This window comes from Falco punctatus (assembly GCF_963210335.1).
Source record: "Falco punctatus genome assembly, chromosome: 1".
Taxonomy (NCBI): Eukaryota; Metazoa; Chordata; class Aves; order Falconiformes; family Falconidae; genus Falco; species Falco punctatus.
This window is the reverse complement of record NC_137580.1, coordinates 48,306,807-48,322,819: the sequence shown is the minus strand read 5'-3', so window position 1 is coordinate 48,322,819 and position 16,013 is coordinate 48,306,807. Positions and strand designations below refer to the sequence as shown.

Sequence of the window (16,013 nt, the reverse complement as noted above, 5' to 3'; positions counted from 1 at the left end):
GAAAACTATTCATGGAAAACCCATCAATACCAAATGTGAGCACTTAAATGCCAGAACCTGATTAGGGACTTTCTGTAAGGAGGAATGCATCTCTAAATGACAATACATGATAGCTATATTGTATGTTTATGTGCTAATTGTCCAAGTTAAGCATTAGAAGTATAATGCTCAGATCCAGACAAAAAAATTAAAAATAAAAATCAAATACTCAGTCTGGCTTCCTCTCTATAGCACTTTCACACACCCTCATGGAGAGCAGATAGAAGAACACTTGTGTTCTATTCTTAAGCATTTGCTGCATGGCTCCAGAGTCAGTGTCTTCAGGAGCACGGCCCCTACACCTACACCCACAGCCCTGTTTCTGAAGTCAAGCAAGAAAAATTAAGTAAGCGTGGTCCTAATGTGTGCACTGAAAATCTTGAGAACACAGAGAAAATTACTGTCTGTCAAACTCCACAGACATAGAAATGTTCACTTTAGAGGGAGTGCATATTCAATGCACCTGTCAGAGGGATGCAATATCTTATAGAACCTCATCACTTAAAAATCTTTTCCAAAAGAGTTGGCAGTTACAAGAACTGCCTCACAATTGTGCCAGAGTTCAACTCCTCTGTTAGCAAGAGCCTGAGGGCAGATGAGAGGTTAAGATTCCCCATAGCCCATACATTCTGCATTTCTGCATCCTGTGCTGTTGGGATAGAACCACAGACTTCCTTACCTCTTTCCTTACCTCTTATGCTTGTGCCAGGTTCCTGAAGTTCCAGTTCCATGTAATGAAGCTGTTTTTTGGAAGTAGGGCTGACAGGAATATTGACGTAGGTGGCTGCCTCGCTGTGGGGTCGGTCTGGTGTCGGGACATCAGTTGAATAACCCACTGCCCCTTCTAAAATAAGTAACATGTTATCATAGACACTGTTTGCAATGACCCATGATCCATTTCATACAAACACACTGTTCCGTCTAATGTTCTGAAAGCAAGCATTGAGCAGTGACAGCTCTGCTTGCCAAACAGTACGTTCCTCAGCTACAGATGGGAGATGAGAAGACCAAGGTTTCTGCAGAAAAGACCCTGAAGACTGCTGAAGCCAGGATCTATGCAGAAGACCACAGACCACAGCCAGTGATCTCACCGTGTTGTGACAGAAAGCCAACACTGCAGAAATTTTCAAACAGAAGCAATGTATCCGACACTACCTCGCAGGGCTTTCAGCTGTAACTCAGGCTAGTAACACCTTATATGAAGCAATCTGTTCTAGGAAGGCGTGAACTATTATATCATCTGCAAGAGAAGAATCGTAATTACTAGAAGTTCAGAAAGTATGTCCCAAAAACAGGGACTGAAGAACTGTTTCAATTAAGGGGAAGGCAAGCCTGAGGAGACAACATTGACTGCTTCTATGAGTGAAAAAGGTAGGAACAATGCCAAGTGAGGACCGACCAAGTAATTTAATACTTCTATTGCAGGAAAAAAAGTCAATTAGCCCATGGGAAAACTTTCCTAATAGTAAAGATCACCAGAACACCAGAGGAAATGCCACCGAGGCTGAAGAATTTCTGCATCTAGAAATTTCTAAATAGGAGAGACTAACACCTACCAGAAAAGAATTCTCTATAAAGTGATTCTGACTTAAAGACAATATTTCAGGTACTGGATGAATTCTCAAGACCTCTTTTAGCCCTACTTTTGATTATTCTAATCTTGTCAGAAGTAAAACTAAGAAGGAAGGTAGAAGGTTAATGTTCCATTCTCTGGCCAACCGGGCATTCCAGCTTTCAACCCATTCTTGATAGCAGGCACCTACATCTAGTTCTTCAACCCATGAATACTAAGGGACTTCCCAGAATTACCTGTGCTACAGGAGACCCAGACACAAACCTGTATTCCCTCTGTGCTTGGGCAAGGCTTTGAGCCACATTCTCATTGTCCTGCTCAGAGGGCTGGTAATCACCTGCCTGTCGAGTCCAGTTAAAGTTCTTACCCATAAACACTTCCTGCTGTTCAGTCAGTTTGGGACAGAGGAGTGCAGAGGAAGGATGGTATCGCTTTTCTCCCTTTCACTGAGGTTCTCCCATTAAGCCCTTCCTTGTTCCCCACATAAAATTCGTGTCAAAACTTCATTTGTCCAAATCACTGCTTTTCTTTCCTGCCCATTCAGACACAGTTGAGATGTGAATGGAGAGGCAATAGGTGATCAGGGCTTTTTAGAGCACAAGAGAATAACTTCTTATATCCAACCAACAGCAGCTGTGAAATAACCATTAAGGGGAGCTTTTTCTTCTTTTTGGACTGTATTATGAATAACAGAGGTAGCTCAAAGTCCAGCAACAGTAACAGTTGTCAGAGGCTACAGAAGGTTGCAGAATAAAGGAATCTCTTCAGGCTTAACCTGTTTAAATCAAAGGAGTCTACTATGCAGTCCAAAATTCTAAAAGCCTGGAAAGTTGGCCAAATTTCTGACAGATTTTCATAAAGAAAACATAGGAACATCGGTGAAGTAACAGCATTTTTCTGATGGTCAAATTTCAAATTGTTGTTCCAAAGTCAGAAACAAAATGAAAATTAATTGAAAAAAAATCAAACAGAAGTTTCTATATCTTCATCAAACATCGTTCTCAGAAATTATTCTTAATTATTTTGTCCGAAGTATTTCAAAGGAATTTGGCCTGACTGTGCCAAAAGGGATTCAGCAGATCCACAGCATTGAAAACCTGCATCCCAAGTAGTTGAAGTTGTAAGCAGATTACAGTCTTAAGTACTGATACAGAGTCAGAAACAGTCATGAATGAAAACAGATATTTTTCTAAGTCTTTCTGTGCACTGTTAAAGTGATGTAGCAGGAGTTTAAATGAAGTGTCCTCAAAGCTTACTAGCATGACAACTAGCAAACTTCTCTATAGAGCTAAATAGTTGAAAGGTTTCAGGAAGCTGTATGCCATACCTGATGCAGACAAGCCAAGTGATTTTCCTGAGAACTAAAAAACCACACATGGAGAATAATGTATTTATTGGTAGGGCTTTGTACAACAAAAGCAAAAGAAACACACAGAACAAAGAAACCCCTGGCAACAGTCAAATATTCTTCCCAAAGGAAAAAAAACAAACGAAGAACAAAGTCGGGCAAACTGGAAGGAAAGGATAAGTCCTCTGTTGTTTAATCAGTTCTGTCTTAATTGAAACTGTGCTTTCCTTGTAAACATAGAAATACTTGGCTTTTTGTTTTTCCTTCAATTAAAAAAACCCAGACCCATTAGACACTAAAAACTGGCTTATGTTTGTTTGAAGAGAAAGGTTTTTTTGAAAAGCATAAGACAGTCAAAAGCTCCTGCAAAGAAAACAAGGCACACAGAGAGTGCCATGGACAAAGACAGTCTTTTCAGCAGTTTGTTCTGGGTGGACAGATGTAGAAGATGCTTAAAAGAGGGGTCAGAGGACCAATATTTGAGATCATTATGGAAGGAGACTTTGAGATAAAAACAGACCAAAATGCGTGATTGCAACATTCTGAAAGGAGCAGTGTAATATCATGATTGCTTGAAGAGCAAGGGGGAAAAGGTAGGAAGAAAAAAAAGTAGTTAAGCAAGTAACAGAAGAGTAGAAAAGGCAAGGCAGTGGCACTGAAATGGGGGGGCGGGGAGAGAAGGGAAACATAGTATAATTCAGGAAAGAAGAAAATTATATTTTCAACTTTCTTTCAGCAAGTGTTACTTGTTTGTATTTTCTACCCTATATGGGCACCATTCTCAGAAATGCACGATAAATAACACAGAAAGAAAACCCACACCATAAACACAGCCCCAAGATAAGTGTGTGTGTGTGCGCACCTGTGTGAGCATGCATGTAAAGCTGACATGTTCAAAGGGCAATACTTGAAGAAAAAATATTTAGAAGAGATCACAATAAAAGAAAAGGAAAAAAAAAAAAGGAAAAGAGAAGGTGCTACTAGAATCCTCTGATGGAGTCCTCTGATGCACCTGGCTGCAAAGATCTGTGACTCACCAGGTTCCTCAGGGCTAGTAGGAGTTCCAGGTTCTGCAGGAAGTATCAGCATCTCATAACCACCTTTAGGACCTAGAATACAGGAAGCCCATCAATGGTTTTGGATTTAGGAATTTGCACAATGTAAAGAGAGCATATGATTTTCTGGGTTTGACTTGTAACCTTCTAACCCAGATAATCGTACTGAATAATCTCAGAAAGTATAAACAGTGGCTAGTGTTGACTTTTCTGTCATGGTGATGCCAGCTTTTCCTAATGAGTATAACACCAAGGAAATAAACGTTGGGACACTTCTACAGGCATTCAAACTGAAGGCCACTGGAGTCAACGGTATGTTTTGCTGTACATCAATGTGGGAGCAAAGCTGTCTTGAATGCATGAATCAGGGAGAAGTGTGTGGGTGATCTTGGGAGCATCTGGAAGACTCTTGTTAAAATTCCACCTCCAGCATGATGGGTAACTTCTTGTTTTCTGACAAAGCTCTGCAGAAAATGCTTAAGCTAGCCCTTCCAAAGATAACTTTGCTTTCCAAGTGCAAATCATCATCTTTGCAAGAAGTCAGGTTGCACAACATCATTAGTCCTTTCTAAACACTAAGCTGAAAAAAGATGCTCCGGTTCCCTCGTGATCTGACTCCACCCCAGTTTAAACAAGGTAAGTAAAAATGCTCTGTCCATAGGATGCATATATTGGGAATAATTTGGAATGACAAACATAATTTTATCTGCTGGTGTTGAGTTTTTGCTCTGTTAGCATGAAGAAGTACCTTTAAAGGGGGGTGGGGGTCCCAACATATCATTGCTAAGGTACAGGATTTCTCATGGCCTGAGGTGAGATGTTTTTGGTGGGTGCCCTTTGTTGAAGTGCTGGCAGCATTTTACTGCTGTGAATAAGATTACTGTCTATGCTCTGACACTTATCTCATCTGTCACTGCCTCTTCTAAACTTATCCCATCTGTCAATGCCTTTCTAACAAAAACCCTGCAAAGCAAGAAACCCAAAGAAATATGTAAGTCTTTCAATAGGGAATCAAGTCATACATTACCTTTAACACCTTCTGAACTTTAAAGTAATTTCAGTTTAAATTAGTTTAAATTTACATGCACTCACATACCTCATAACCACTGATACTTACCAGCTTGGAGACTGTGCCCTCTGTGCATTTTCAAAGACCCAGAAACTGCCATGACAGAAGTACTACCTGTTTTCAAAGAGAGATAATCACATTAAATCTAAATACCTGTTGCTATTATTAAATACCTGCTGTGCATCAGCGATTTTAGTAATGTTTCTGAAACATCAAGAAAAATTTCAGTAACTGTAATTCTTCTCATTGTTCTTCATTTAAGCAATATTCCTTCCCCCCACCCCACCCCAAATTCTTAGCCCAAGGTTATGGCATGATAATCTAATTCTGCTGTTGTCTTTCTTCAGAAAGAAAGGATGCCTTCTATAAAAGTTGAGGATACTGGCCTCCCCATTTGTGGTGAGTACTACCTTCCAAACAGAGATAGTTTTCTTAAACTGAGAAGTAAAATGGCGATGAAAAATGAGTGGGGAGTTGCCTTTGCAATCCATAACAGCTTTGGAAACAAAAAGTTTGAAGTGTTCATTAAAATCTCATTAGATCGGATCCAAAACCTATTAAAGTTAACGGGAAGAACTCTATCACACTTCAGTAGTCCGCCGTCCAGTTTTAGCCACGTGCAAACTGGGGCAGGGCGAAGGGCAGGTGAAGGATCTACCTTCCATTGGCTTTGAATCCAGGGCATAGCTGGTTCTTTGGAACCAACCTTCCAAGGGTTACAGCCAAGAAAGCTTTACCAAGGGTATGTCAGGAGGCACAGTCAGTCTCCTTTCCCCAGCCCCACGCAGAGCAGCAGGAGGCTGTCCCAGGTACACTATTAGATATGGAAGTTTGAGGAAACAAGAGCCAGCAGCTCAGAAACCTACGGAGTAGTACACACGTAGTGTGCCTGGTCTACATACACACATCCCTTCTTTATTTAATCAGCATACTAATGAGCATTATCCTTACCTGTTCAGTTAGCACTACTGCTATCCAGCTGTGAATGTCTTGCCTCTAGTGTTGTCACTGTGGGCACCTTAATCAAGATAAGTGGCATATATTTCCTCATATGAATCATTTTGAGGGAACTTCTTGTGCAAATGAATGGTGCTTCACAGAAATAAGGTAGGAAGCTGTGCTTAGGAGTAACCCTGCCACTGGTGACAGGGCAGCTGTCCATGTACTGCTGGGTGTTGGGGATCAGGTATAAAATTAACACTCTTTTCTAAACTGATGGATAGTCTCTGAGTAGGTGAGACAGTTGTCTGCGAATTTTTTTTCAAAGAGCACCCCAAAATTACTGTAATTCTTATGCAACATAAAGAAATTCTGTAAGATAAATAGCAGTCTCAAATACTTAAGAAAACTGCTGACATAGAAGCCTACAGAAAATAGCAATTTCTTACTTTTTCCCCTGTATAAAGTATATATTTGTACATTTTTCCCCTGAATTATTAATTTCCAAGTTTATAACACTGTTATGCTTTTATAAAATAAATCTAAATAAAAACCACAGATTATTTCACATAATGATGAGAATGGATTAAAAAAATAATAAATACCTATTTCAGAAGTGCACAACTGAACTAAAACCTTTAGTTTTGTGGTCTTTGTGTACAGAAAAGCATATATAGGGCAACCCAAAGCTACAAAAACAATTTTCAAGCATACCACACTAAGAAACTTACTTGGTATTTTAACAACTGAGATCAGGTTGTAGAACCTTTACATACTCTGGTGAGGACTTAACCACTAAAAACATTATTTGAAATTTTGATTTTAACAAGACTGCTGACAAAAATAAATGCAAAAATAGGACAGCCCTGGACTAGCTGATCTACTTATATTTTCACTGTAACTGATTTTCCTTTTTTTCAGCTCAGGGCAGCCTGTCTCTGTATTATTAAGAATATCAGAATACACTTTATGCAGCTGAAAGCCTTACCTTACTTTGAAGAAAGACTACGGCTTTATGCCAATTGCAGCTTCATCACAAAACCAGTATGTTTTGGGTTTGTTTTTTTCTCTCCCTCAAAATCCTAATGTAAATCAGCAGAAATCATTCCAGAGGAAACACAGATTTTTACACAACATTTTTAGGATTTGTGAAAAACACACAGGACAGGAAAGGAGATTTAAAGTAAGATACGCCAACGCATTTATGGTCAAGTTGAAGTTTTCCCATTTGGATCTCATTTAAAGAACTATGTTAATCCTTCAGGATTTGACCTGTTGCATTTTTCTCATTTTCAAACCTGGCAGCTAACAAATATTTACATAGTCAAATCTCTCGTGGATTTTTTTTTTTTTTTAAGCTTTGAACTATGTCATGAAAACACATGTCAGCAGGGATTGACCTAGATATGTTCGTTCTTCTTCTTTACAGCTACCATGTAAACTGGCTCATTTCTCATTTATGAATCCTAAGATAACACTTGCAGGAATGGAAAAAGCAAGTTAGTGAGATAAATTTCTGAGTATATAAAGCATCCAGCAGGAGACAGATACTCCCTTTCATCATTCTTTTTGTTTTACAAGGGATTGTTAAGAATATTTTTTTCATTTTACCCTGCCATCCAGTTCTGTGTGGCTGACTCGCTCAAGTCTTTGTTGAAACTGAGTAGCTCATCAGAAGTTATTTCTGTTCTACATTCCTCAATGTGTAAGAGGAAGAAGATATGGAAAATGTGACAAAATGAAAATAAGCTGCAGAATATTTTGCATTCCTACATATGATTAGACTCAAATGCCTGATGTAGCTCAATGAAGACAACCACTATTTGAAACATTTTTCTAACTTCATAGTCATTTCTTTATGCCCACTCTTCAAACATAAGCACTGTTTACAGCACATGTGCCACAAGAAAAAGCCACGAAAAAAAATTAAAAAACTAGAGGGAAGCTGGTATACATGCTATAAACTGAGCCCAGACAGTTCACATTTTCAAATCCTGTCACCTATCATTATGTGGCCATGCAACACTACACTGCATTTACCAAGTGATCACTTCTTACTGCTCAGCCTCTACTTTGCCTTCACACAGCAAGTCACAAACTTTGCAGATCTGGGCTATTAAACTTGCTGACAGAGTCAGGACAGAAAAAACCACTATGCTCTATGATAAATTCTTGCTTCCTGTTGAATTAAAACTTTCATTATGAAGTACTTTAATCCATTCAGCCAAGCAACATTTCCATCTCCTCCTTTGAAAACAGATACCTTGCTTAAAACTGTATCCAAAGGCTAGAGCTACTGACAGGAGAAATGCTGCAAGCACACCAGGAGGGGTTTTTGTGTAAATGTAATAAGAGACTTCCTGGTGTTGTATAACCACCTTATAAAACTTCCCTAAGTTTGTTACTCTTCAATTTTCAAAGTGATTTCTTATATTTTCTGCTATACAAATGGCATTATCTGCAATACATAAAAGCTGAAGGGGATGCTTAAAAACCCTTACATGCTTGACAGATTTCACCATATTCAGAAATGCCTCCTGTCTAACAGCCAACTTAAAAAGTAGTACAAAAAACTAGATATCCATTCAAGCACCCTGACTGTTCAAATATTGCTCCACAAAGATGCCTGTTTAGTGTGTCTAAAAGAACATCTACCTCTAGCTATTATTCATGTTCCCATGCTGCAGGGCCAGTCCTGCTTAGCCTCCCACCCCAAAAAATGCAAGTATTAAGCTATAATCATTACCATTTTCCTGTACAAGGAAGCTCAGTGTCTGTTTTTTGAAAAATATACCTTCAAAGATGCTTTACATACAATTTACTCCAAAAATCTTGATGCATCTGAAGCTCAGGATCTACACTGGCCAAAAATGAAGGTCAGTTAATGGGTTTCTTTAATAGAAAAAAAGTTTAAACAATCACTGTGTTTGCAAATAAAGTTTCTCACCTTTTTGTTCTAGAAGGCTGGGATATGTAATTCCCCCACATTTCAGTGTCAGAGAAGCCATGGGGAAGCAGCTCAGGCATACAGAAAAGACAGGACTAGACAGTCACTGTAACATGGACTTACCACCTTCTGTCACCCCCAAAACAGGCAACAAGAACCTGCTGGATTTACTCAGCCCAGAGGATGAAACAACAGCATTTGGATCATTCACTAACACCTGGTTTCACTGCAGTGACTTTCCCCCCTCCTGGTTTCACTGCAGTGACTTTCCCCCCTCCCCCCTTCCTGTCAGGCCCCTAATAATTCAGGTAGTCACCAAGGCCAAGGTTTACCTTGTAAATGCAATACGTATTTTAATCGGCTTACTTTTTCCGAGCTCCTACACTTCTTCCCCTACAGAATTATTTTGAGTGTACTTATAAAATAAAGCACAATCAAGAAAGAGAATGCCATATTATGGCAGAGTTCTATTCATCAGTTTCTCATTAAAATAATGCTCTTCTATTACAGCATTTAGCTCTATGAGATATTACATATTTATGGTGGACACGGCTCAGTGCACAATCCTTTACTGGCTCAATGAAAGTACCATTGTGTACTTGGTCTTTCTACATCTGAAGAGCTGACAGAATACTTCCTGGAAAAAAAACTGTGAATTCTAAATTATTTTCAGCCTAAACAATAACAACCAATGCAGCACACCCCAGATTCTTCTTTCCCACTGCTCTCAATTAATTCCTTGAAAGCTTACTCCTAAGCTTGGAACAGAACCATCAGGCTGAACAGGTTCGCAATAAAAATTCTAAAAATGCATGAAAAAAAGTCTATTTTTCTATCACAAAAGCTAAGCTGTCAGACAGCAGAGTTCAATTTCAGCACCCATCACCTGTTATATACTTAATTTTATTCTATCTCTCTACCTTGACTCCCTATCTACCTAAGAACAATTTAATAGAGATAAAATGTTCATAATCAGCATTAAGCTGACATTTCAGCTGAATTCCAATCCACAGCATTGTTTTATGCTTATTCCTTAATTCAACTTCTCAGAACATTTTCCATCAAGCATTGTGTAGGTTTGGTATTACAAGCAAAGAGGCTGTCAGATAGCAAGAGTGTCTGTTGCAATGCTGATGAATTTGTTCCTGTGGAATACAGAAAAATGGAACTGAACAGACAGAAAAAGAAAAAGATAATTTAAGAGCCACAAAAATTATTAATATTAAAGTATGCTGCTTCCATGGGAGGATATTTGTTAACTTATTTTCCCATTCAGCTATTGATTTTTGTAATGCCAAAGCCTGTAGCACAGAAGTACAGGGAGATCAGACCTCCCAGTATAGAAGTTTAATTTGATTATTGAAAATGTCCAAGGTCAGGTCTGGCTCCTGGGAATGCCTAGGCAATCAGCTTCCCTGTAGCTAATAGGAAGGGACACAAATTTCTGAAATATGGTGCATACAGTCTGCATGAAATGCCTTCCAGGGATTGCAGAGCATCCCTAAGCAGTTCTACAAACCCATTCCAGCTCTCACCTTAGCTTCTCTAAATAGGAGTCTTGGGTTTCAGACTGCTCAGTTCACTTGGAAGGGCTGGCAACTAAGGAAATAGTGGTATTTTTCCCCCCTACAAAACAACCTCATGGTTTAAATAACATTCATAAAACAGGTGAGCTGTGACGGAGTCCTAATCAACGAAGAAAATTCAAATATTTTGATGGAGAGAATGAAGACATTACAAGTAAGAGCTGGCGGTTCTTACCTAAGCTGTTGCAACACGTTAGAAAGAAGCACAAGATTTAAATAAAATGCCTAAATTACAGCAAGAAATACCACAACTGTTAGGAAATACATTCTAAATGTAAGAATAACAAAAGACTTCAGATGATTTAAGGTGGATTAAGGACTTTCATTGCAGAACAAGATAAACAAACATCTGTTAGACTTACTGTCCTGGTTACAGCTGGGATAAAGTTAATTTTCTTCTTAGTAGCTGGTGCAGTGCTGTGTTTTGGGTTTGCTGTGAGAACAATGTTGATAGCACACCAATGTTCTTAGTTGTTGCTGGGTAATGCTTATACTAAGTCAAGGACTTTTCAGCTCCTCAGGCTCTGCCAGCCAAATGGCTGGGGGGGACCAAGAAACTGGAGGGGACACAGCCAGGACAGCTGACCTGAACCAGCCAAAGAGGTATTCCTAAGGGTCATTGCTCGGAGACTGGCTGGGCATCGCTGCTGCTCACTCACTCCCTCCCTCACCCAGAAAGATGGGGAGGAGAATCGGAAAGGAATGTAAAACTCAAGGGTTGAGATTAGAATAGATTAATAATTGAAATAAAACAAAACCCAATAATAATAACAGTTATAATGAAGCAGAAGGAGAAGGGAAGAGGAAGGAAATCCAAAGGGAAGGGAAAAAGGAAAAGAAAATTATGCACAAGACAGCTGCTCACCACCCACTGACCAATGCCCAGGCAGTTCTTGAGCAACAACCCCCAGGCCCAGGCTAAACATCCAAATTTATATACCGAACATGCCATCCCATGGTATGGAATACCTCTGTGGCTGGTTCAGGTCAGCTGTCCTGGCTGTGTCCCCTCCCAGTTTGTTGTGCCCCTCCAGCCCTTTCACTGACAGGGCCTGAGAAACTGAAAAGTCCTTGACTTAGTATAAGCATTACCCAGCAACAACCAAAAACATCCGTGTGCTATATCAGCATTGTTCTCACACCAAAACAAAACACAGCACTGCACCAGCTACAAAGAAGAAAGTTAACTCCATCCCAGCTAAAACCAGGACAGTCCCAGGAGAACTTCTCAGACTAAATGTACTAAACCTACACTCTGCCTCCAGAATCCAGCAGTCTCAGAAATCAGGAAATCTGAATCAGATTTTTGAACCTCTGACCTGTCTTGGTATTTTGGCCCATAATAACCATAAATGCAGTCTGCTATGCTTAAGAGCAGCCATCCCCACATCATATAACTCCAAAAAATCCCTTACCTTGATCTGTAGTACAAAACTATGGTAACAATAGGAACTTTCCTCCTACAAATGCAAGTATTCTATTCAGTCTCTCTTCCCAAACAATCTTTACCAAGCTATTTATAACAAATGCAACCAACTTATTTAAACGAGAATTAAATGATTCACCCCAACTTGTTTTTTTCCACCTAGTAATACAATTCAGAATTGTTGCCACATTTATGAACACTTTCAGCTTGCCATTAGAATTGGACACATTGCTCTGAAGTTGCTGAGTCTATTGCACAGCATACACAAGTAACAGTAGAAAAAGAATATCACCCCCCACATTCACTACCAATAAACTGAAAAGTATTTAAATAATTGATCCTGACTCTTTAAATCCAGTTCTTGCTGCAGAACTGAGGCATTCAAAAGCAAAAACATTGCATAGGAAATGTGGGCACCTATAGCACTGGAAGAAGTGAGTTTGCATTCGTACAGTGTATTTGAATGAAAATACAATACAATACTTTCTGTGATAAAAAAAGAAAAGTGTTTATGACTAAGTGGACCACCACACTAGCAAGCATTATAACTGTATATTGGGTCATTGTATAATCATTCATGCTAGTAGAGGTATCTTGCCATGTACATGTGCAAGACAGGTTTTGAAAGTAACCTCAAATTAGTGTGCCCTTACATTATCCTCAACAATGGATTAAAAGATCATAATAGAAAAACATAGAAAACTTATAATACTGCTCCTTTAGTCCAACAGAAAGCTTCTAATGCTGTTCCTTTAGTCCAACAGAACTATTTGAGTAACTGCTCAGCACCCAAGGACCTTTAGTTAATGGCTTGGATTAAACATGGTGGAAGCAAAGTACTCAAAGGCTACAGTGTTATTTTGAAAGCTTTGCAACATCAAGTTCAATTATACTTGAAATGTTCACTTATACAGAAAACAATACTTTAACATGAAATATCTGAGGATAATAAAAGTGCAATGAGACAGAGAAAACATGGGTTTCTTTTGCATTCTGAAAAATAGTGTAGTATTGAAGAATGAAGTTCCAAGGTATGCAAGAACATTTGAGAGATGAAACCCCACAAAGATAAAAACTAAAAACTTCAGTCACTGGCTTCAGATGTTGTATTTGCCTGAAGCATTTATACTTATTCCAACAAGTATTCAGTTCTTTTCATCAACAATATTTTCCTAGCGTACCAGACATGAAAACCCAGTCACTCAAATTTCTTCAGTCCTGTATCTTCCCTTTCAGTCCTGTATTTCTACATTCCCAATTTGCTTAATGATAGTTTTTTTTCAAAACAGCTAACTCATTCATCTGCATGAATAGCCTGAGATTAAGGTTTTGCCAGGTATTGTTTGCATCCACAATTAATTTGCCACTGAAATTAACACAGCAATTATGTTGTGACCACAACACAGCTATAGACCCAAGTTCCCCTGTATTTATACACATGTGAATCATAAATGCTCTGGTTTCCCTGGGTTGATTAGAGTACTAGAAAGCTGAGCACCAGAAGGAAAGATAAAATTAGAGTTAATGGTCCAATTTGTGCTTCTACTTATACCTCTACAAATCAAAAGCAATTCTGCTGACTCTAGTGGAATGAGTAGGAACAAGATCTGCTAAATGATTCCAGATTTTTCTCCTGCTAGGACAGGCAAAGGAGTAGCATTACTTATAACCTTCTCCAGATATACCTCCTGATCCTAAGTATCATACTGGATTTGTTCACACAAGTATCTATCAGGTATACTTCACATTATTTGCCAAGATTTTTAAAAGTAATAATGAAACCCAGGCACAAAGAGCTGTACTGTGTCTATTGGAAGCAGGCAACCCGAGGAATGTAATGGATCTGCTGAATTATCAGGTAAATAATTTAAGGAATATAAAGATTTTGAAGATACTAAACAACTTATTTGCACAATGAAAAGATAGTCAGCATATTACTTTTGCCTATAATCTTTCCAGACCAGATACTCAGCTTCCTCCCCTTACTGATTTTGTTGGTCATTAACTAGTTCCACTGACAAGACAGAAGCATCTCCATGCTGGCTCTGGTAAGAATCCATTCCAGTGGTTTTGTGTTATTTAAAAAACTAGGTGCACACACTGAACATACAAATCAAATTTTCCCTTCATGTTAGTATAGCCTAGGAAGAACACTTTCTTGACGTTCTTCAACTATGTAAGTAGAAAAAGCACTAAACAACTTTGTATAGAAAGTGACAACTTTGAACCTCTTCAAATTACAAAAGGGAAAAATAAATATATTAATCTTTGCAACTTAAGATGCTACAGATTACAATGTATTCCATAATTTTCATTCATGAATTGCAGCAGCAAAACCAACCACAAACAAGGTACTTCTCAACATAGTCTTTAGTTCAGCTTCCATAAATCTTCTGTTTCTTTTGTCACAATTTGAGACTTAAACATTATTCTTTAACAAATCAAGTAACTAAATGGCTCCTACCTGGTATAGCTGGTAAGACTCCAGACTGCAATATTGCTGTTCCCTAAAGAAAACAGAAAATTTTAGAATGAAAAAACTTCATAAGAAATAGAAACTTCACAACATATAAGGAGAATGGCAGAGAAATCATCATCACAAAAACTTAACAAATGGTTTTAAAATCCAGGACAGACGCAAAGGTGCTCAGACACAAAGGTGTTCAAAACGTGTAAGTTGCAAAACATTTGTGCACCTTATAAAAGTTAACTAACTTGGCTTTGGAAGCTTTGCAACAACTGTAGCAGGCACAGTGAAGCTTAGCCCTATAGAAGCCATCCTGAATTAAGCAGCAAAAAGCAAGAAAATTCAATATTCAGAGGAAGATGATATCAAGTTGGAATAACAGGACTAACAGATGTATATTAAAAGCCTATATTTGCTTAAAATGATAGATGCTCTGAACGGACTGAAGCCTGGTGTGCTTTTGACTCAGCTCCATAAACCGAGATAGAGCTTAAATTGACTCCAGACTGCCTCAAATATCACCTGTACATCAGGGTCTTTCTAGAAGAGCTTTTTGCCATCTCAGATGTTTCATGGGTTTTTGTACCACAGTGGTACAATGGCAGCTGGGGCACATCAAAGCAGTCAGGCATAAATACCAGTGCCCATTCACACTTAAGCGTTAAGTGTGTTCCAAAACACGCTGCAGGCCAAGTTTCTGCCCAGCTTATACTATCTATGTCATTCAAAGCTGGTCTGGGCGATACTCTGGCTTTTCCATCTCCAGATGGTATCAACGCTGCTCCTGCACATCAACATCAAGGTATGCTGCAGTCAGTCTGGTCTGTGCTACTGATCACCACTCTCCTAAAGAGATCTCTTTTATTTCTGCAATCTTGGTGAGAAGAAGAATTCATCATCATGATCCTTTCTTTTTCATAAAGAAGCATGTCTTCTGGACTTTGAAGTGGAAAAACATTATATACCTGTTGGAGCTGAGCAATAATACTGCTCAGTTCCAAAACAATAAAATTCCATTTTGTATTGACACCTGACAGTAATTTTCTTCACCTAAAGGCACAGACTTGTGACCTGTGATAACTGCCTGTTTCCTGTGCCTTCTGACAAAGTGGTGGCTTTTCAGACACACTTAAAACTTTATATATACATTACATATATCTTCCCCTTATACAGGCAGTGTGTTGACTTCCCAAAATTTTTCAATAGAAGCCAAAATAGATTATTTATGTAGATTATCCATGTAGAAGTTCAAGTCATACTACAGGCAAACTTATTATGATATAAAGCTCATTACAAGTGACCCTCACAAAAAACTGTCAGAGCTAGCAACTAGATCCAACTTCAGTTAAAGTTATATGGAAAGGCTTTTTTTGGCTTTCCTGTACCTTGAAATGAACCAGAAAAAGATTAGGAAAGATTAGACTGATTCTGTTTCAGCCAATAAAATATACATTAAAATAGTTTACTTGGATCAATTGCGGAAGAGCAAGTTGGCTTTTTTTATATACTGTTTTAAAATCTGCAACACAGAATAACTTTCAATAGGGGAATAACAGATCCTATT

General features: G+C 38.6%; 1 protein-coding gene across 6 annotated transcripts in view; it reads right to left on the bottom strand.

The window, feature by feature from the left end:
* The window catches only part of DOK7 (docking protein 7), an 80,058-nt gene that overhangs the window by 10,765 nt on the left and 53,280 nt on the right, over nt 1–16,013 (bottom strand). For 3 of the 6 annotated variants that reach the window (XM_080411165.1, XM_080411167.1, XM_080411170.1), the window contains 4 exons: nt 14,447–14,489; nt 5,133–5,198; nt 3,998–4,069; nt 719–883 (listed from right to left, as the gene is read on the bottom strand). In XM_080411165.1, the coding sequence (XP_080267291.1) occupies nt 719–883; nt 3,998–4,069; nt 5,133–5,198; nt 14,447–14,489 (346 nt within the window). The other 3 variants (XM_080411166.1, XM_080411169.1, XM_080411168.1) reach the window with 2 other exon arrangements.